Raw genomic sequence first — 21,918 nt, forward strand, 5'->3', positions numbered from 1 at the left:
GCAGTGGGTGGAGCAGTCGTTGGGGCTGCGCCATAGCTATGGTTGGGTGTATCATCCTGCCTCACAAGGTCAGGTGGAGAGGATGAATCAAAATTTGAAATCTAAATTAGCTAAGATTACACTGACCACGGGCATGAAATTGGCTTGATGTCTTCCCAATTGCCCTGATCAGTATTCGGAGTTCTATTAATAGAAGCACAGGCTTCTCCCCATTTGAACTGGTCAGAGGCGTAGCATTTCCAGGCCCAAAAACAAGACTGAGTCCTGATGTGGGCTCGCCTGGGACAAACACAGATGAGTATCGTCAACTGTTTTTGAAACTAAAATCAGTGTGTGAGGAACTATCTGTGCAGGTACGGAGAAACAAAGGAGGAGACAAGGAGCATGAGATACCTCCCGAGGTGGCCGTGGCCCCATGGGTGTATCTGAGAGCCATTAAGTGAAAGTGGTCAGAGCCTCGCTGGACAGGCCCATTTTGGGTGACAGAGAGAACCAGCCACGCGGTACGACTCAAGGGTAAAGGCAGCTCATGGTACCACCTGTCTCAGTGCAAGCCAGCACTGCCACCAGAGGAGCACCAGACACAGAAGCAAGCATCTAATTAGCAACAAGTGCCAGCTGGACACTCTGCGAACGACAGGTGTCACCGGAGAGCTGTCTGAAGCTCTTGAAGATCCAGAACACATTATTATTTTCTTTACAGGTTGTCGTGGACTCTTCTTTTTTACAGGTTGCTTGGACTCTTAATTTTTTCCCTTCCTTGCAGGCTGAACTTTCTAAACACATTGTAAAAAAAAAACAAAAAAAAAACGCACCCTGTAACTTTAACACTTACACATATAAGAGTTTAGATAATATTTTCTTAAGTATAAGGAAACTTAGTGGGGAAACATATTGATTGTTTAATGATGGCTTGGTATGGTAAAAGGGGGTCCGACAGGATAACATACAGGGAAATAATGTCATTTCCTCCTGTTGACATGGTTAAAATTTTGGCCGCCTGGGGGCAGAAGGGGCTAGTGGGAGAATTTTTCCTGTCAAAAAATTGGTTGGTTGGCTGCCCGACAGGTTTTCGCTCTCACAGGTTAAACACATGTCAAAAATATGTTTGGAGGATTTAGAGTGTGATGACGTGTCTTGGGACACGTCAGTATCCAAGAATATAAGGTTAAATTGAAATAATCACGGGATGAAGTTGTTCTCTGAGACCGATGAGAGCTGCTCGCGCGCCGCGGTCACAGAAAAGAGCGCGAATCTTCATCGTCTTCTTCTGTTTTTACAGCGGTTCGCTTCTGCCACCTTCCGTTTTCTCATTCATTCGAGTTCATTCATTTTAAAGCTGTTGTCTTCAAAATCTTAAATAACAATTTCCTCCTTTCATCACGGCACTTTCTCCTTATTAACCCTATTTATCATAATCATTTCTGTCATTACATCAATATTCTAAAATATTTCAATACAGAGCTTACCTATAACTACTGGCTTTAACAAGTTAAAATAATGATTCTATTTATTTAACATTTTTACATCGTTTTTTCAGAGAGTTACCAGTATTGTCTTTTATTTTTAGATGTGGGCCACATACACATGCGACTAATACGCAGTATTTAATAAAATGCTCTGATCAATGTGCATCTGAATACCGAATCCCCTCAGTTGAGGCGTGTGGTCGGCGACAACTCCAGGTGACGGCCGCTGTTTTCTCCGACTTGAAGATGCGCCGCGCTGCGGTGACGCTCCGGTCTTGTTCTAGACCCGAGTCGCCTGGAATCCTTGTGCGCTTCGGGGAAGCCTCTTCGGCGCTTTTAGCGGACTTACTCCGCGTTCCGAGACGTGGCTGGCGCAGGCCGGTAACAGCCAGCTAACGGGAGCCTCATGGATGCGCGGTGAGAGGCTGCCATTCCCCGCTTTAATACCCTGGACTTCATGTTGTTGTGGATATTTTACTCGCTCTGCGCACTCGGCAGTTTTTTACAGAGACCTGGAGGTTGTAGGTTTGATTCCTGCTCCGGGTGAGTGTCTGTGAGGAGTTGGTGTGTTCTCCCCGTGTCCGCGTGGGTTTCCTCTGGGTGCTCCGGTTTCCTCCCACAACTATTGCCAAACTAAGTTCCTCCCTAACTATTGCTATAATACTTTATAAAGTAAATATTTATATGTAATGTATTATATCTCTGTTTTATATCTACATGATTATATATACAATCTAATTTGTTTTTCCATTTACTACATTTAGCATGTTTGTAATAATTTATATTAAAATAAACATAATTTTACATAATCGTTTTTATGTTTTGCCAGCTTTGGGGTTAAATATGCTGAAAAAGTGGGCCAAAGAGAAAAAATAACTGTCAGATCATAAAGATGAGGTTGTTCTGAAAATAAAGATACCAAACATGGGCATGAAAAGGTTATTTGATGCAGGATATTAAGGTGAAATCCAAAGTATACAAAAACGGCCAAAATAGGCCTAGACTCCTAAGGCTTAATGTATTAAACATGATTCTTATGCGTGACAAACGCTACATAACGCATAATGTTATAAGAATTAATGCGTTGTCTACAATACTGTACTGCAGAATAAACATAAGTATAATGTGCAGTGAATTTTTATATTTTTTTATCACCAAATCTATAATATCTTATAGATGTGCTTCAGCATGTTATGAATGTGTTTATAGATTCTCATAGACATGGTATTCATATGCAGTGTTACATTTCACAGGTCAGCTGAGATTTCTGGACAAATTATAAACCAGAGCAGCATTCTTTACATTTCGCTACAGCTCTTATACATATTTGATTTATAGTTAAAATTCTTTCCATGCCGCTGATGCTAGTTACTTAGACATCTTAAGGATGTCTGATAACAGATCTGCAGATTGGACTCACCTATAACACTAGTGAACTTTGACACTAATGTAATTCAGTGTCATATATCAAACTGATGTCCACACTTTCATCTATATAAATAAATGTACTTGGATGCAGCCCAAAAAACCTACTGGGAACCTCAAGAAGAGGTTGTTTTGATTCAATCTTAAACGAATTCTGGAGTGGTTAGTTTCCGGTGAGAATGTCATCCGATCTTAATAACAGCTGTACACCACAGGTTGGTGCTAAACAGCCAGGGCTGATTTGTGTATTGGACACAGCAGAGCAGGTAAACTGAGAACTGGTTAATGTTTAGTCACTAATTGGAGAAACAGAACAGAAAACTGTACTATTCCAGAACACAGGGCCTTCTTCTATGTTTACTTACTTACTCCCACTTCCGTTAGGTCTGAGCAGTCTGTGAGACCATTCTCACGTGGTTTGCAGTGATACGTTTTAGTGAACTTGCATTGTTCCCTGTGCAAAAACAAACCAAACCAAGGAAAAATTCCAGAGGAAAAGAGATTATGAACAATTTAACCGACTCGAACCAGAGCAAATGAACTACGAGTGTGAAAACACCTTTAGCACAATTTCCAATTCCACCTTAAATAATGCAACAGTCTTAATGTTTTGGTTCATTGGTGTAGATCCAGAAGCTTTTTCCAAAGATTTTACCCTAACAAGTAGCATTACATAAAAATCCATCACACACACACACACACACACACACATACAATGCCCAAACACAGTAGAATACAAAGTGATTACACACAGACACACTCACATACAAACACTACACAATGACACACTACACCAATACTAAATACACTATAAACACATACAACAGAAACCTTACTCAATTAAATCTGCAGATGCACACGCACTTTACACAATTACACTACACTCTAACTCTAAACACACACACAGTTATCGACATTACTCTGAAGGGACTCTGTAAATCTACTGTTTTCGTTGGTTGACTCTGTATCAGTGGTGACTTTGAGGGTTATGCAGCATTATACAGCAGACACAGACATGACTCAGCAGAGTGAGGTTCAGCTCAGTTACTGAGGCTTTAATGTACTACTGGGAGACAATGATTAATGGTTAGATAAATATACTGCACTTTTGCTTTTTGTATTATTTTTGTATGAAATTTTATGTGTATATTTTTCAGTGAAATTGACTAAAGCAGCTTTTATGAGAACTTATTGGACTATCTCTTTATAGATGTTTATGCTTAGGTCATGTATCTTAAAAACCTTATACAGGTGTTATGTACTGTCACAGCGTATTCTTTTTGATGCATGGAAGAAAGACTGGAGACAGTGGGTGCACTCTTCAAACCTTTAATGGACAGAGATCTCTGGAGATGTCACTTCACAGCGCAGTGCGAGTGAGATCTGACAGGCAGTTGTTACACACACACACACACATATATCCTCCCTCGACTTCCTCTATTGATAAGCTGTAATTTTCAATATTTTAGTTAATGATGTCAGCATATTTTCTACTCAGTACGTTATTCCTGTTTTATATTTTAGCCAACCGTTTGGACATAATCTCTATAGTCAAACAGTGCCCTTCGGGAGTTTCCTATTTTCACCTTGTGACTGGGAACATGTCCTTTTGATATAATAATTGACTTTTCCTAAGCAAGCAAGCATGATATGTATATTCTTTGGCAGTAAAGCAATCTGCTTATTCAAAATAACCATATAATTCCAACAGTAGCCTTTTGAATGAAGACCTACAGTAAAGTTTTGTCTTTGTTTTTTTCTGACGCACTACAGAAGCATGAGCTGACCTAAATTCACTGCAAATATCTAAAGTATTCTTCCAAAAATTATCTAGAATGGTTCTGTTGGAGTCCTCTTGGAGAGAAAGCTCCTGTATTTATCTTATAATCACTGTAATCACTATAATCACTTGCTGTCTACATGTGCATGAATGTCATAACTGGAGATTTCTGGCAGTAGAGGGAGAGAATGTGTGTGCATGTGTGTACAGAGAGAGAGACAGACAGAGAGAGGGAGAGAGAAAGAAGCTTAATTTTTTCTGAACTCTGTATACTCACACTAACAGATAATAAAGAGAGAAATAATCAAACTGTTTTCTGTTCTGTATAAAATCAATGAACAAATACATGAGCTAATGAAGCTAGTGATGCAAAACAATTTAACAAAAAAAATCTACATTGTTTTAGTGAATATCAATTAATCAGAATAATCAAATCTATTGGTGTTAACCAGGTTTTGTGTGTGTGTGTGTGTGTGTGTGTGTGTGTGTGTGTTCATTACTCTCTCTTTTCTTCCACAAAAAAGACAAGCATTGGTTTGAGGTGTCAATTAGGTTATAATCTTAATTTGGCTCTTTCTGCTGTACAGATATATAAGCATGCATGTTAACAGCAGTCACAGTCTCTTAAACATTTCCACATTAGTAGCTCAGCAAAGTTAATGTGTGTATCAAGAGATTGTTAGGAGACTGTAGTTAAGGAAGTTTATTACTTAAGAGACCGCAGCACTCTTGTGCCTTCAGTAATGACCAGACTGCCATCGTCTTTGAGGGTCAGACGCATATCTGATGCAGCTTTGTTTTGCCAGGTGTCACTGGCCCATAAAGGATTTTCAGTGTCGTTATAAATGACCAGGTTTCCGTCTGCCTGCATCACCAGTCGAGTTCCAGGTTTTCCACAAGTGTTGGATGCCCAGACTGGTTTCCAGGTGTAAAGCACAAAGTTCCCATCATCCTAAACAACAGAGACACATACAGTAAGACCTTTAAACCACCGGTGCTTACAGTCTTGCATTTTTCACATTCTCCACTTCATAAATTTCATATTGTATAAGATAAAGGTGCCATATAAAACTGGAACTGTAGTCCTTCCACTGGAGCGGTGTAATTTATCTAAACATTAAGCCAACTTAACAAGGAATCTGCCTCAGTGAAACCATGGGCCTAAAAATAAAATGCAGAAATATAAAAGCACATATGACGGTTATTCATGTGTTCAAATAATATAATAAGTGTTAAACAGGGTAAGTAGGTTAAGCAGTGTTCAGATTTCTATTTATTATAGGAAATGTATGTGATTTATAACTTGATATTAGCTATATATATATATATTTTTTTTTTTTCATTTATTGTAGAATATGTCTCTGTTTATACTACTTGTATGATGTATAAACCTGGCATCACTGAATTCCTGAGATTATCTTGGAACTAACAAGCCCTCATTGTCTGTCTACAATCTTCCTATGAAACATAATTCACTATATTTATATATTTATATTCAATATATTCTTAGGCTTAGCTAATGCACTTGACTCAGTGCCTCATAATCTTATGTAGAAAACCTTTGAATTTTTCCAGGTCCAAGAAAAGACCACAAAGCTGGTCAAAGCTTATTTTGATGATATTCAATTTTGTTTTGTTTATTATAGGAGAATTTATGTCATGGCAGTGATTGGAAATGGGTATAATGGCTGGATGCACCCTTTCACCACTAGTGTTTGTAGTGACAATGTAGGGCATTATTAGGGTGTCTAAGTGGGTTGTAGGCAGAGAGAGGTTGCATGATGGCTCTCCCCAGTTAGGACATACATGATGTGATGACCCTGACCACTTGTGTCTTGCACACGGTAGATGCTGGGGATGTTAGATAAAAACCTTATGTGAGCTTAGGCTGAAAGGTAAACCAAGCAAGTCTTAAAGTTCATCGATAGTTAAAGGAAAACTTGTGCAGGAAAATTTTGTAATTGAAAGAGACCTGATTCTGTCTGTACTGGAGAGACCAGTGAAGAGTTTAGATAGATGTTACAGTGCAGCACTAAATGATACAGAGCACTGGTGAGGGCTATTAATAGCACTGATTATGTTTGCCAGGGAAGCTGAAACTGCGGTGTCTGTTAGTTCAAGTTCAAGATTCTTTATTGTCATTTCAACTATATACTAAGTACACAGTGAAATGAGACATGAGGTGCCAAAAACTAAGGGCAACTGTGAAGGACTTATCAGAAACAGTTGAAAGGTCTAGTCAGTGGTTGTGGATAAGGATATCACAGAGTATTTGGGGAAACATACTGTAAATATGTTCCAGTTACAAGGAGGACAAGAAAGATGAGTCGGGTGCTGTGTTATGTTATTGTGGCTGCCGGTGGTATTCACATGGAACTGGTGGCACTGAGCATGCATGAACGGTGCTAGTGGGGCTAGGTACAGCCTTAGTCACCAGGGAGACCAGTGTGGATTCACGGTTGTTGATGCTAACGGTAAGGTAGGACTGTAAAGCTGGCTTGGATGGGGGTGTTTCTGGGATGCCAGACCTCATTGTTTAGCCTTCCAGAGGTGTCATGGGCTTAATTCAGCAAAACACTGACGAGGGGAGGTGTATACCTAATGACAGCTAGCGATTCAGTGGCTGAGTTGGGTAAACAAGGGCTGGGCCCAGTGAGTAAGCTGCAGTGTTAGGGGTAGCTGGTTGCTGATCGGATCATAAATGGCCACAGCAACCCCATTGGTTTGGTTTAAGATTTAAATAGCCAAATATTCCAGGAATGTTTAGCTGCAGGTAGGAAGAGAGTGGGGTGGGACCTATGTGAAGCTCTAATGGATTTCCATAGGATATTTTACATCTTATCCTGTGTATGATTACTTATCAATTACCACATATAAGTAAAATAAAACCTAGAAATTGGGCTCTGATATGAACAGAAGCCTCAGCCCATGTAAATGACTTATAATCCTCATACCCTAAGATTTATTTAACACCTCATTCAAGGTAATTTTTCACGCATTGGGCATTTATTATTATCCCCCCCAAAAAATAAATAAACTTGGAGATTGTTCACACAGCAGGTAAAAGTGGCCCAAATCCAATGTTTCTTACATGTGATACAGATGTGGCTGTGTGAACAGCAGAAATTGCACTAAATCTGAATTAATTATTTTATATATTTATCTTAAATATTTACACATTCACATATATAAACCTAGCAATTTTAAAATTAATTTAATATTGCATTTCATATACATTTTAAATGGTCTGAAAAAAAAACGGAGTCTGTGACAAGCGTTTCAGTACGGTCTTGTAGTTTACGCTATTTATCCAGAGGCACAGCTGGTGCAGCTAGCGTTCGTACGAGATCTTTTCAAATACAAATTATTGAGAAGATATAAGGTCCTGAGGAAGTTCAGCTGGGACTCTCATCATCTCCATCTTTTCTAATGGTGAGTCAACATCTGTTCATTTACTGCATTATTAGCACTATTGACTGTTTATATGTACTTGCCTTTTTGTTGTGGTTTTTTTTAGGTTTTTAGTTATTTCTGGTATTAGCTGTGGAGTGGATTGGATTAGGAGTGGCTATCATAGGCTATGCAGTGAGACATGTGTGATTGATCTGGTATAAGGCGATGTTTAGGTTTATAAAACAGGTTTTAAAAAATATGATGCTTGTGGTGAGATATATGTACCTATATAATAATAACTTTATAGCAGTAATTGCATTCTGTAGCCACTAGATGGGAACATATGAACATAACTTCCATATCATGGAATAACTACACGTTTGGCTTAATTCCTAGGACAATATCTTTATTGTCAGTGTCTCAAATCTGAAAGTCACACTGAGACTTGTTTACAGACAGATCCTGAAGATGAACAAATTTTACTGTAGATTTTTTTTTGTAATGGCACCATGTATTAGACTGTATTTTAATAGCATGCATTAGACTGTGTAGGGAAATTGCTTGTGTGGCTATTTTCCTAGGAAGTTATTTCCTTAATTTCAGTGTGTCTCATAGATCTGAAAGGCTCAGTGAATAAGAAGCATAGTTAATATTATGATTTGTTAAAACCACATATTTTTGTACTTTAATTTTTTCTTTGACAACAAATAGGCCTAATGAAGTTATTAGTTTGTTCCAAGCAGTAAGAAGTAAATTATTCCAAGTAATAATCCTTCAAATTTGGCCATGTAAATTCATACAGTTGAACAAATCTCTACTGCACATTGTTATTCTTGAAACAATTCTACTGCCTTTATGTAAACTTCTACCAAGCCCTGCAAGCATGAACCTTTAACCATGACTTGATTAAATGACACCTGAAGAAGGAAAGAGGAAGACCCACACAAACTGTGCCTTTGCAGCCTTCAAGGACGGTTTCTTTAAGGCAATAGTTCTATGTAGAACCCTGAATACTCACAGAACCTTCTTAGTCAGTTATACCAGGTTTATTTGTTCTTCTCTGTGAGGAAATGCCTTTTGTTTATGGTTCTTTAAAAATATACTTCTGTGTGGAACCCCAAATGTCTGCTATTAAATTAATTTTGAGAAGAAATGGAGAACTAAAGGAGAGGATTTCAGTTTTTGATATGATTTCTGATTCCATATATAGCTCATGTAATGATTGTAAGAGTTAAAAAAAACCCTTAATGTTATTGCTGTCTGATAATATATACTTTCTTAAATTTTGTCATTTGTCATCATTTGAATAATCATCTCTCATTTAAATCTTCAAAAACATCACGTCAAATCTTCACAAAAATGGACAAAAAGAAATACAATTATGTAAAATTATATTTTGCTAGATCCATTTATAAACATTGTTAACAAAGTTTTCTCATTCTGTGAACCTTTTCCTATTCAGAAAGGTTTCTAGTCATACCTGCATGATGGCTTTGAAATTTCCATTGTTGGAGATCAGGTATTCTCCTTTTTGCAGTTCCTGGCTGGTAGACAGGGAATTCCTGCTCATTTTCCTGTAGGATAGTTATGGGTTAATCAGCATATGTTTATTTATTTTCAGTATAAGAATAGTAAAAATAGGTTTACATATTCTAACTTATGGCAACATATGGTAACATTTATGAATGCAGGACTCACAGCAGTCAGTAGAGGCTCTTTGGTAAGTTGTAGTCTCTAGAGTAGTAGCAGGGCTGAAGAGCTGGAGGAACACTGAGCATCACAGGATGGGTGGAGCTTAAAATGCAAATACTTGCTCACCATTCCATAGAACTATTCCACACACCCATTAAGTTTATTTATGCGCAGATTAGATAAACGAAAATCCACTGGCATAAGAAAGAGAAGCATAAAGGAACAAAGAGGATTTTTCTAAACATATGTAAAACCATGGGTCTGACAGGATGTGGAGCTGTCAAAAACCCACATAGAGGAAAGGAAGGTTTGGAATAAATGTAGAGAATATGTAAACCAACTTCAAATTCAAGGCTGAACTTCTGAAGGGTAAATGTATATTACTTAGAGAAGCCTTAAATGTGCATCCAGTGAAACCGGATTAATTTGGAGCCAATTTGGTGTAAACAGTTTCAATTTCAATATAATTTTGATTAAATCAGCCTTTGACAGTGTAAAACCAGCAAAAACTTTGTTTTCACCACTATTTTGAAGATTTTCTGTGGCCATGGCTGTTCTGTAATAAGTCAACTCTGAACCTGCTGTTTTAATTTGTTTCGTTTTACTGGTGAAATAATGTGATTGTACAGTGTGAAAGGCTGCAGTAATAATTCCCACAAACAAGAAAAATCTGAGCAATATTTTAAATCCGTTTAAATCTTTGGATAACTCCAGCGTCCTCCAAACTGTTGTAAAATAATATCATATATAAATACATAAAATGAAAGTACAGAAATTAGGTTTTTTAAAAAGATTTATTTAGGGTGAAAAATGTTCCTGATTTAGGATTATTTCAAGTCCTGATAATACACAATATAATATGACTTCATCATCATCATCTTTACAACCTCTATTTGTTTTATTGATAATGAATATTTGTAATATCTAGTTTAATGGGAAAAATTTGAATGTAAGTGGAAGTTGCTGTACTAAACACAATTTCTGTGGTTACACCCAGTCTGCCTTTCCTGTCAGGGTTGTGGTGTTGCAGCTCTTCGATCAACATGTGAACAAATCCAGCCAGTTGTTGTTAAAAGCCTGTTGGTTTCAAGGGACTTGTTTATTTTAATGCTTAATTTATAGATTTTTCAAGAGAATAGAATGCAGTAAACATAACGTTCTTACAAACCACCCACCCTATCATACCCATTTGACTAGGTTTATATACATTTAAGAGTAGGTGGGGGGGATTGTAAATACATGACAATAGTAAGCATCAGCTAACATTAATAAGTCTTGTTTAAAAATTATGAAAACGAACGAGAAAAGAAGGGGGGATAAATATGATCAAACATGATTTTACAAAGGCTACACTGCATATCATGCTATAATAATGGTATAAGTAAGTACTAATCATCTGTAAAATGTGCGCTTATTTAGAAAGAGGGAATTTATTTATTGTTCACTCCTCCAGACTCCTTGTGACATTACAAAGGGTCTCACTTGTGTAATGCCTGATACTACATCCCCCCCGTCCATGAGAAAATGTTTCCCACCTTCTTTTCCATAAGGGCACTGCAGCAATAAACAAGCACAACAGGAACATAATGTCAAACTTTTTTTTTACTTAAAGAAGGGTGTGATAGACTGCCCATCCCTTCTGCTGATAGTATTGATTATTCTGCCACATTACTCACTCAGCAACTTAAGTGCAAACAAAGTCCTTCAGCTTACCTGGGAACCATCTCTCTCTCAGGCCGGATACCGGAGTTCTGGTGCTTTGCTTGACTGGAGTTGTATGTCGCATAAATCAGAAAAGTGAGGTGTCCTCACCGAGTCAGGAGTATTGCTGGCTTCACCCAAACCCTCAGACAAATCAGTTGATGTCTCAGGAGTCACATGGGTTGGAGAAAGATGGAGCCTTTTTTCTCTATAGATTACCTCCAGGTGTCTCTACAAAGTAATATGTGGGTGTATCTGCAGCAGACACCACTGTCCCTCGTACCACAGCATCCCTAATCCATACATGTGTACCTGGGTTGAGATGGATGGAAGTGAGGACTGGTTGAAACATGTCTAAAGCCCATGCAAAATGGCGGACGGGAACTGAAGCTCGTTATCCGAATGCACAACTTCTGGAATACCATGACGGGTGAAGATAGACTTGAAGTGCTGAATTGTTGTTTCTGAAGTAGAAGATGACATTTTGGCAGCTTCAAACAATCTAGAGAATTAGTCAAGTATAATGAGTTTGTCAGAGTCCCCTTGTGGGAAAAGATCTGCACCTAGCATTGGTTCTTTGAAGTATGTTCTGTCTCAAGCACATCTCACAGTTCTATATGAGGCTTTGCAATTGTTTGTTAAGCTCTAGCCACATCACTGATACATCACATTTCGTATTGCCCAGATGTCCTTCATGAATCTTATTCAGCATGGGAGCTTGAAGTGGGAATTACTATTCTCAGCCCTTTTAGCAGTAACCCACCTTGTAGAGTGAGTTCCCCTGAGAATGACAGATATGGGTGGATCAGCAGAGAATTTGTCTGGCCAGCATTCTGCACAATACGTCTTGACCAGGCACAGTACAGGGTCATTGTCCTGTTGTGTTTGGATCTCCCTGAGCCTAAACTCCAGAGCCAGCAGGCTTGCTATGGCAGTATCAACATAGAGGTTAATTTCTTCCTCTTGTAGAATGTCTATGGTTGCAATATTCTCATTCTGAGACATTGTATACGTGGCAGAATTGTGTCCAGTGTCTTTTGAGCCCAAAATGGGGACCAAAGGCTTGTGATCTGTTTCAAAATGGAAATGTTTCCCTATAAGAAACTCTGTAAACTTCTCACAGGCCCATGCGAAAGCCAATGCCTCTTTTTCTATTTGAGCATGTCTCTGCTCTGTACTAGTAAGTGCTCACAAGGTATATGCTATCGGCTTTCACACCTGATCTGGTTGCTTCTGGAGTAGGACGGCACCTCTCACTTCACTGTCATTATAGGTTCTCTCATGGCCAGTATAGCTTTCACTTTCTCAGGATCTGTACTCACCTCCAGATGCCCCGATAATCTGGCCTAAGAACTTCATTTTGATCTAAGAAAATTCACATTCACCTTCTGAAGCTATAAAAATGCTGTGCGTAACCTCTCATCATGTTGCTGTTGAGTGGTTCCCCATATAAGTTTGTCATTCACCTGACACAAAACATCCTCCAGACCTTGTAAAATTTCTTTCATACATTTCTGAAAGTGCTCTGGAGCGGAGGAGTTTCCGAATCATAAGCGGTTTTAGCAATACTGTCCAAACGGTGTTATGAATGTGGTCAGTAATGAAGATCCTTTGGAGACAGGGATCAGCCAGAACCCATATTTGCAATCTACCTTGGAAAACACTTTGGCTCCTGCCAACTGTCCTAAGGTATGTGCTACAGAAGAAAGCAGGTGCCTCTATCTCATGACAGATTTATTTAGTTATGTGCATATTCTCACTTTCCACATTTTATTGGCACATCCACCATAGGCAAACCATTCAGCTGGCTCTTCCACTTTTGAAATAAACCCTTGTCACTCCACATGGTTCAATTATTCTTTGACATTTGGTAAGAGAGGGAGAGATATGCATCTAGGGGTGGAAAGAGGGAAGGGCCTAGCACCTGGTCTCAGAACAATATTATACTTGCCCTGCAACATACAAAAAACAAATTGGTAGAGTCGATACTGACTAGTCCAAGAACCGATTCTTAGGAGTGAAATGTCTTAGCTCCGAATGTAGTTTTACAGTGGAAAATGCTTTTCTTAATGATCTATTTCTCATTACTCATGAAAAATGTTCTGTTGTGTCTATCATAATTCTGGTATTACACATGTTTTTCTTACATGTGCTATGTATAGCTCTGTCATAAACAAAGTGACTGAAAGCTGAACTACGGCCTATATAGTGCACTACAGGCATTCTAAATCTGTGGCTTATGTACCCTTACATTAAATTAACATTACATTAAATATGTAGCTAATAGTGATTATTAATAGAAGAGTTTCTATTAAACACATAGCAAACTTACTATTTTGCTATATAAGTTATTTAATGACACTGTGTGAAGACAATCCCGAATTTGGGATACAGTCTGCAGTCTAATACAAAGTTGGTCAAAGTTTTTTTTTTTTTTTTTAAATAAAGCTAATAAGAACTGTAAGCTGAAAGGTACTGGTAAAAGGGTTACATAGAATTAATGCTGTGCTATACAAATAAACATGGCTGTGAACCTACTTGTGTAGACTGGAGCAGTGTCTGGTTGAGTCTGGGTTGTGATTTGGGCTCCAGGAATAGAGGGATATGGGTTATCATCACGGGGGGGCTGAAGCTGAGGGACCTCGGCTATTTTCATCATTATTCACACAGTCAGTATTACACACTGCATGACCTGATGCTGCTGGTCCACTGTCTTACAACACTGACTGAATGCTAGGTATATAAAAATTCTCTAAATCTCTCTCTCTCAGTTAAATTCGGAAAGTTGTAGATGCACATGGGCCTGCATTGTCCTCTGTGGCTTTATCAGACCCTTGGACACCAACCGACCTGATGCATTTGCGACTGAGAATGTGTGAAGAATGGCTCGGTTTGATATGATAATAAAACGAGTTGTACACTCTGTATTCCTCAGTACAACCATACTGCAAATATACATGAACATTCGGGCTACAGCTATGCACAGTGTTTATGTGGTTCAGCAATGCTGTTAATGTTATTGCCACAAAAAGACAACAAATAACACACAGACAAATCATTTTTATTTTATTTTCAACCACAGAGCGGAAAGCCACAAATACATTAGTGGAAGGTTACATTACTGAGAAAGGTGGTGGTGGTAAGTCACTTTCAGTTGAAATCTCATTTTATATATAGCGTTCTATTCTTAATATCTATATAATATCTATTCTTATCATAGTCTTCACTTTTGAACTTTGGCAATAGAAAAGATTTTCGGTATTTTACTATGTTAACAGCACATGTTGGACCCTACTGATCCATCGAGTGGAATCGCCCTTCTTCGTCTGAGTGGGAAAGTTCATTAAGAAGAGCTTGGAATACCTCAGCCCAAAGCCCAGAGCTAAAATACATTTTAGCTCTGTATAAACTGGATATGATAAACCAGATGAAGTAACAAATTAAATGTCTACATTTATTTTACTAGTTTAAGTAATGTTTAACTATACTTTTTATTTTCAAATCGGCAACTTGGTTTGATTAAACCAATTCAGCTAACTGTCATGCTAGCCTAGCTGAACATAGCTAGCTTATTAGCTCAGTAGTCCATGCTATACTAAGTGCTGTTATTTTATCTTGTTATTTTATCTTCTAATGAGTGATTAATGACTGTTCATTTTCATATTTGAAAGTGGAGGTTTGTCTTATATTTTGCTAAAATCATTACCCTTTCAAATGATATTTGTTTTTAGTCATGTCTTATAATAATAAAAAAAAAAACGTTTTGACATTTTCTATTTATTTTGTTTCTTAATTAACAGAGTTTATATAATTTGCTATGAAATAATTAATACAGAGCAGAAAAGAGGACAAATCTGGACTGGGCTTCAACCCCATACCCTTAAAGTGCTAATACAAAACATTTAACAAAATATATATATATATATTTTTTGCATGATATTCAATGGATTTTAAATTATTTAACACTAAAATGTATACTAACTTTTGTATACTATAAGCTTTCCCCTAATAAGTAATTAAAATTAGTAATCATTTTTATTCCCTAGAGTAGGAAATGTTCAAGGTTTCACAGTTAAAGGAATTGATATAAATGTTTACTTAATCCAGACGAATTCAGGAAGTTAAAGTCACATTTGGAGTGCAACTAATGCGGTTTTATAATTTAATACTGTACTTGCAAAGGTAATATTTCTAACAAGTTCTGCAAATGGAGAAGTTGCCCTTCTCTCAATCTGCTCAAACATTAAGGTCACCGAGACTAGTCAGTGTTGTTTAAGACATCGTATGTGTTAGTTAAAAATAAAGAAAAAATGAAAAACCATATATAGCTTAATACTGTGACAGCCTTTTTAGACATAAAATTTGGACTCTCCATTAAGTTCACAAAGGGATGATACAGATGTGTGTTTTTTGTTGTCTCCTCAGTTTTTTAGATTAGATTTTATGACTTGGGCTATCCTGTTATCTTGTGGACTACTGAAATGGAAACTATAAAATGGCAGTTTTATGTCTGTATGCCTGATGCATGTGAATCTGAAAGTAAGTCAGCAAATTGTCTACAATTGCTGTCATCTTCAGCTATATAATGGCAGCTTTGTTTTTTGGCTTTTATAACTTAAAGTAACTTCTTTGTCCCTGACCATGTCAACAAGGTGACATTAGTTAAAATCTGGATCTGCGGTTTGATGCGTTTGAGTTTTGCTAATATATTTACATAGAATATTTTCCTATGAATTCTTGTGATTGTTAAAAACTGAAACTAAATTTTAAAATAACTAAATGTGTACTTCATGTGGGACTCAAGGTTATTAGTGATTTTAATTTAATTATCTTACTATGAAACTTGAATTGCCTGTGGTATTGGACAGTTATAATATGGGAGTCCTGCTGTGAAAGATCTGTTTTAAAATAAATTTTTGGTTGGGGTACAAGTCCCAGAAATTTTAGGGCATTACTTACGTACTAACTTACTTATTAATAGCTTCAAACATCAGTGAAGCCCTGTTACCAACCCTGTTTCCTGAAGATATACGTGATCTTTTACCTGGATCTGAACATTTTCTTAGAAGAAAGACCATATGGGACCTCTTTCACAAGGAACAGGAGGTACACATTAAGCTCATCCTGACTGGCTTAGTATGTTTAATGTCATATTATCATTATACAGTGGAACCTCTACTAACGAACGCCTATACTAACGAACTTTCCAAGATACGAACCGGGCATTTGAATATTTTTTGCCTCCACCAATGAACCATGACTCTAGAAACGAACACGAGGCTCCACCGAGCCGGCGGCTGTAAATGGCCACTGACCCCAATCGGAGAGTCTCCAAGCGCGCCCAGACATCGAAATTCGTGCTAAGTTAAGCCGTATCTACACTTCGTCTCCCCACATTCACCCGCCTACTCTTGGTTATTCCACCCACCCCCCACTTCCCATCATACAGCCAGTGCCTGTGTTACTCCTCCAGCCAGTCGTCACGTCTTCAAGGTAGCGATGTGTAACCATTTAAAACTTTATTTCTTTTTTATTTTTAATAATGCTACATGTATGTTTTTTTAGTAATTTGAGAGTTTTGTAAACATATATCAGTGCAAAAAGGGTGATTTCCGGGGTGTGCTGGAACACATTACTTGCTTTTCCATTATTTTAAATGGGGTAAATTGACCCGAGAAACGAACTGTTCCACTTACAAACCGGGTCACGGAACAGATCATGTTCGTAGGTAGAGGTTCCACTGTATTTCAATAATTTACTAATAGCTTTTTAAGTTTCACAGTAATTTGCTGTTATTATATTTACAAACCGGATTCCAAAAAAGTTGGGACACTAAACAAATTGTGAATAAAAACTGAATGCAATGATGTGGAGGTGCCAACATCTAATATTTTATTCAGAACAGAACACAAATCACAGATCAAAAGTTTAAACTGAGAGAATGTATCATTTTAAGGGAAAATATGTTGTTTCAAAATTTCATGGTGTCAACAAATTTTTCAAAAAAGTTGGGACAAGGCCACTTTTTACCACTGTGTAGCATCCCCCCTTTTTCTTACAACACTCAGACGTCTGGGGACAGAGGAGACCAGTTTCTCAAGTTTAGAAATAGGAATGCTCTCCCATTCATGTCTAATACAGCCCTCTAACTGTTCAGATAGATAGATAGATACTTTATTGATCCCCAGGGGAAATTCATGAAGTTCAATTGTCTTGGGCCTTCTTTGTCACACCTTCCTCTTTATGATGTGCCAAATGTTCTCTATAGGTGAAAGATCTGGACTGCAGGCTGGCCGTTTCAGTACCCGGATCCTTCTCCTACGTAGCCATGATGTTGTGATTGCTGCAGAATGTGGTCTGGCATTATCTTGTTGAAAAATGCAGGGTTTTCCCTGAAAGAGATGACGTCTAGATGGGAGCATATGTTGTTCTAGAACCTGAACATAGTTCTCTGCATTAATGGTGCCTTTCCAGACATGCAAGCTGCCCATGCAGTAGAAGAGAAACATTCCCCCTAAGATATCCCCAGTAACAGCAACCTAAAAAAAAATTGTTCATTTATTAAGTTATCATCATCAACCGTGCATGACATCATCAAAAGATTCAGAGAATCTGGAACAATTGCTGTGCGTAAGGGTCAAGGCCTTAAAACTCTACTGGATGTTCGTGATCTCTGGGCCCTTAAACGTCACTGCACCTCAAACAGGAATGCCACTGTCAAGGAAATAACAGAATGGGCTCAGGAATACTTCCAGAAAGCATTGTCAGAGAACACAATCCACAGTGCCATCTGCCGTTGCCAGCTGAAACTCTACAGTGCAAAGAGGAAGCCATTTCTAAGCAAGCTCCACAAGCTCAGACGTTTGCACTGGGCCAGGGGTATTTTAAAATGGAGTGTGGCAAAATGGAAGACTGTTCTGTGGTCAGATGAGTGACGATTTGAAGTTCTTTATGGAACACTGGGATGCCATGTCATCCGGACCAGAGAGGACAAGGATAACCCAAGTTGTTATCAACTCTCCGTTCAGAAGCCTACATCACTGATGGTATGGGGTTGCATGAGTGCTTGTGGCATGGGCAGCTTGCATGTCTGGAAAGGCACCATTAATGCAGAGAACTATGTTCAGGTTCTAGAACAACATATGCTCCCATCTAGATGTCATCTCTTTCAGGGAAAACCCTGCATTTTTCAACAAGATAATGCCAGACCACATTCTGTAGCAATCACAACATCATGGCTACGTAGGAGAAGGATCCGGGTACTGAAATGGCAGCCTGCAGTCCAGATCTTTCACCTATAGAGAACATTTGGCGCATCATAAAGAGGAAGGTGCGACAAAGAAGGCCCAAGACGATTGAACAGTTAGAGGACTGTATTAGACATGAATGGGAGAGCATTCCTATTTCTAAACTTAAGAAACTGGTCTCCTCTGTGCCCAGACGTCTGTTGAGTGTTGTAAGAAGAAGGGGGGGATGCCACAAAGTGGTAAAAAATGGCCTTGTCCCAACTTTTTTGAAACAACATATTTTTCCCTTAAAATGATACATTCTCTCAGTTTAAACTATTGATCTGTGATTTGTGTTCTATTCTGAATAAAATATTAGATGTTGGCACCTCCACATCATTGCATTCAGTTCTTATTCACAATTTGTTTAGTGTCCCAACTTTTTTGGAATCCAGTTCGTAAATAATAATATAGAGTATTTTGCTGGATAGATAAATAATTATAAATAAAAAATTATAGTTTTCAGCAAAAACTATAAGAGCTTGTATTTGAAGGTGGTTCTAACTGAACAGATGGAGAAATTAGTTAATGAACAATTTTTTTTTTAGGTTGCTGTTACTGGGGATATCTTAGGGGGAATGTTTCTCTTCTACTGTTTTTTCCCACTGTTTTGCATTGTACCACTGCTGCAATGGTACTGTTTTGTGTCTTTTCATGCATTCTAAAGTTCTTAGAAATGTATTTACTCCACAAATTGCATTTATATTCCTCGCCCTTGGAAATGACATTTGTTAAATGCCCAGTCTTGCCCTCATTTGAAATAACAATAGCATCATTGTGGCCTGTTTTGTTCCATCAGTTACATTCCAATTGGCTGTTCAATTCAAATTTTCATTTTGACTGACCCAAATAACCCAGCATGCACACTTGAATACACAACCTCCCACTTGCAAAATATACAGTTTGAATCTGTGATGCAGGAAATTAGCAGAACTCTTCTTTTCAAAATAGGGGAGTTAAGGTCAGATTAAGTGAGTCTACCAAATGCCTAAAATGCAGTGTTCATTAGAACATACCATATTTTTGTATTTTCAAATTACAAATTGTATTTACAAAAATTTTCATACTAGCCATTTTAATTTTGATACATCTGATGAGCAAATATTTGCAATTGTAATAAAATATTTTTAGAGATAAGTATGAATGAAGGAATTTAATAACTATAAAATGATGCACAATTAGTCCCGATGTTAGCTTACCTTGTGGGAAAAACCATCAATGCCTCCAAAGATAACTATGTTGTAGCTAAAAAGAAAACAAAAATACAGAAAGGAAGAGGGGAAGCGAAAGAAAAAAAAAAGAGACCAAGTGAAACACCAGACACAAGACAAACACGTGACTTGATTTCAAGACTAGGCCTGTCACGATAGCAATTTTCTTATGGTTGATATATTGTCTCAGAAATAATTGTGATAAACAATATTATTGTCATTTTATGACCAATTTATGCCAATGATACAATGAAAAAATAATAGCATAATGCATTTTTTTAGCAAAAACTTATTATGCAACTTATATGGCCAGAAATGTGGTCAGCGGTGGCTTGTTCGCCTGCTGGCCACATTTGTGGATCAGGCTGCATTTGTATTTGTATCAGGTGAAATGCAAGAGGAAAGTCTCAAAATCCAAAACCCGCGAGAGGAAATTGACAAATGCACGTCACGAAAAACATGTGAGTGACTTGATCCACAAACACAGATTCTACATTTTACAAATAAATTTTAAATTTGATACTTCAACTGTATAAATATTTGCAATGTAAATTTAAACAAATTTAAACAATTTTTGCATAAAATTTTGATATATCTATGAAAACCAAAAACATGTATTTATGAATGTAACTGTATTTGTACAAATTGCAGACTGAGACACAGTGTGATGTATTCATTTGTGAACAGTCAAATATATTTGTGACTTGTTTTTGATTTGTGGATTAACATTTACGCATTTGTAAAGTATTTTGAGACTAATCTCTCTACACAGAAAAAGTGTTTATTTTTTTTATATATATAACTGTGTTTGATGTCATGACCCTACACTCTCAGAAAAACTGTTAGGGAACATAATTGTATCACACTGTATTATAATTGTAGATTTTAAAATTGTGTTTATTTCAGTTGTTCTTAAATTTGTTTTTTTTTTATTATTATTATTTTACACAGTTCTATAATAAAATGTTACATATATTCACCTCTTCTTCTGGAGAAGAAAATGTAATGCACCTTTAGGGAACCCAACTGAACTCTGAAACCGCTGTTGTACCTTTAAAGGTACATTCACACTGTTTATACCTTAAATGACAATGATGTACCTGTACATTACCTTTTTTGTCTGAGAGTGTACATTTATAAATACTTTTACTGCACCAAGTCTGTTATGAACACTTTGTTGTCTACCATACAGTAAATATAATGCATTCACCTCTAGATAGCATGTTACCATAAATGCACACATTTAACCCTAAAGCAAAAAATTTAGTAGATGTCATAACACCTATTGTTTGCTGATAGAACTGAAACATGGAAAGTAAAGCTGTTTCTGGAATGCCATCAACTTTTAGAATTATGACCGTTGTTTTGCTGTGATTAACTATGTTCCTCTTGGACAGAAAATGTGCCAGTGTTTTGAAAAAATTACTCAATACTGAGGCATATTTGCCATGTTTTGATAGAGTTTGTGTATGTAGAGAATGTTTTGTTTGAATATTGAAATGAAGTATTGGGTATTTAATGAACAAAATCTGGTTTTGAGCAGAAAATGATCTAATTGGCTATTTGTATAAGGTAGATGAGTTGCTGTGTTATACAGAGTCTTATGTTTATTAAAAAGCAGAAGCTGTTGAGCAGAGTGGAGAACGTATTCATACTGAAGAACTGGAAGGCCATTCTAACACTGACAGTCAGCAAAGCCAAGCGAGACATTATCGCACCCTACAAGAATTGTATAAAACACCAAAATCTAATAAGGAAGCAGTTTCTCAGCTGCTAGATCTTGAGTTTGATGTCTGTCAAGCCTTCATCAACTCTGACACTTTGAGAGACAAGGACAGGCCAGCTAACATACTGCAAGCATACCCCTGTTTCAAAGAATTAGACCATGCAAGTATTTATTTTAGCTATGTTCCTTGCTTAAATTTGTACTTATTTTATTAAATCTTTGTGTATGAATTTTT

The 21,918-nt window shown here is 37.3% G+C and overlaps 1 protein-coding gene across 1 annotated transcript; it reads right to left on the reverse strand.

Moving 5' to 3' along the window:
* Positions 1-4,214: 4,214 nt before the first annotated feature.
* On the reverse strand, positions 4,215-20,000 carry LOC136676976 (B-type lectin plumieribetin-like). Its single transcript, XM_066654303.1, has 4 exons — positions 19,946-20,000; positions 9,766-9,861; positions 9,548-9,641; positions 4,215-5,626 (listed from the first exon to the last, which is right to left on the reverse strand). The coding sequence occupies exons 3-4, from the start codon at positions 9,635-9,637 to the stop codon at positions 5,381-5,383; spliced, it is 336 nt and encodes a 111-aa protein (XP_066510400.1). The 5' UTR covers positions 9,638-9,641; positions 9,766-9,861; positions 19,946-20,000; the 3' UTR covers positions 4,215-5,380.
* Positions 20,001-21,918: the final 1,918 nt, after the last annotated feature.

Source organism: Hoplias malabaricus, chromosome X2, assembly GCF_029633855.1.
Source record: "Hoplias malabaricus isolate fHopMal1 chromosome X2, fHopMal1.hap1, whole genome shotgun sequence".
NCBI lineage: Eukaryota > Metazoa > Chordata > Actinopteri > Characiformes > Erythrinidae > Hoplias > Hoplias malabaricus.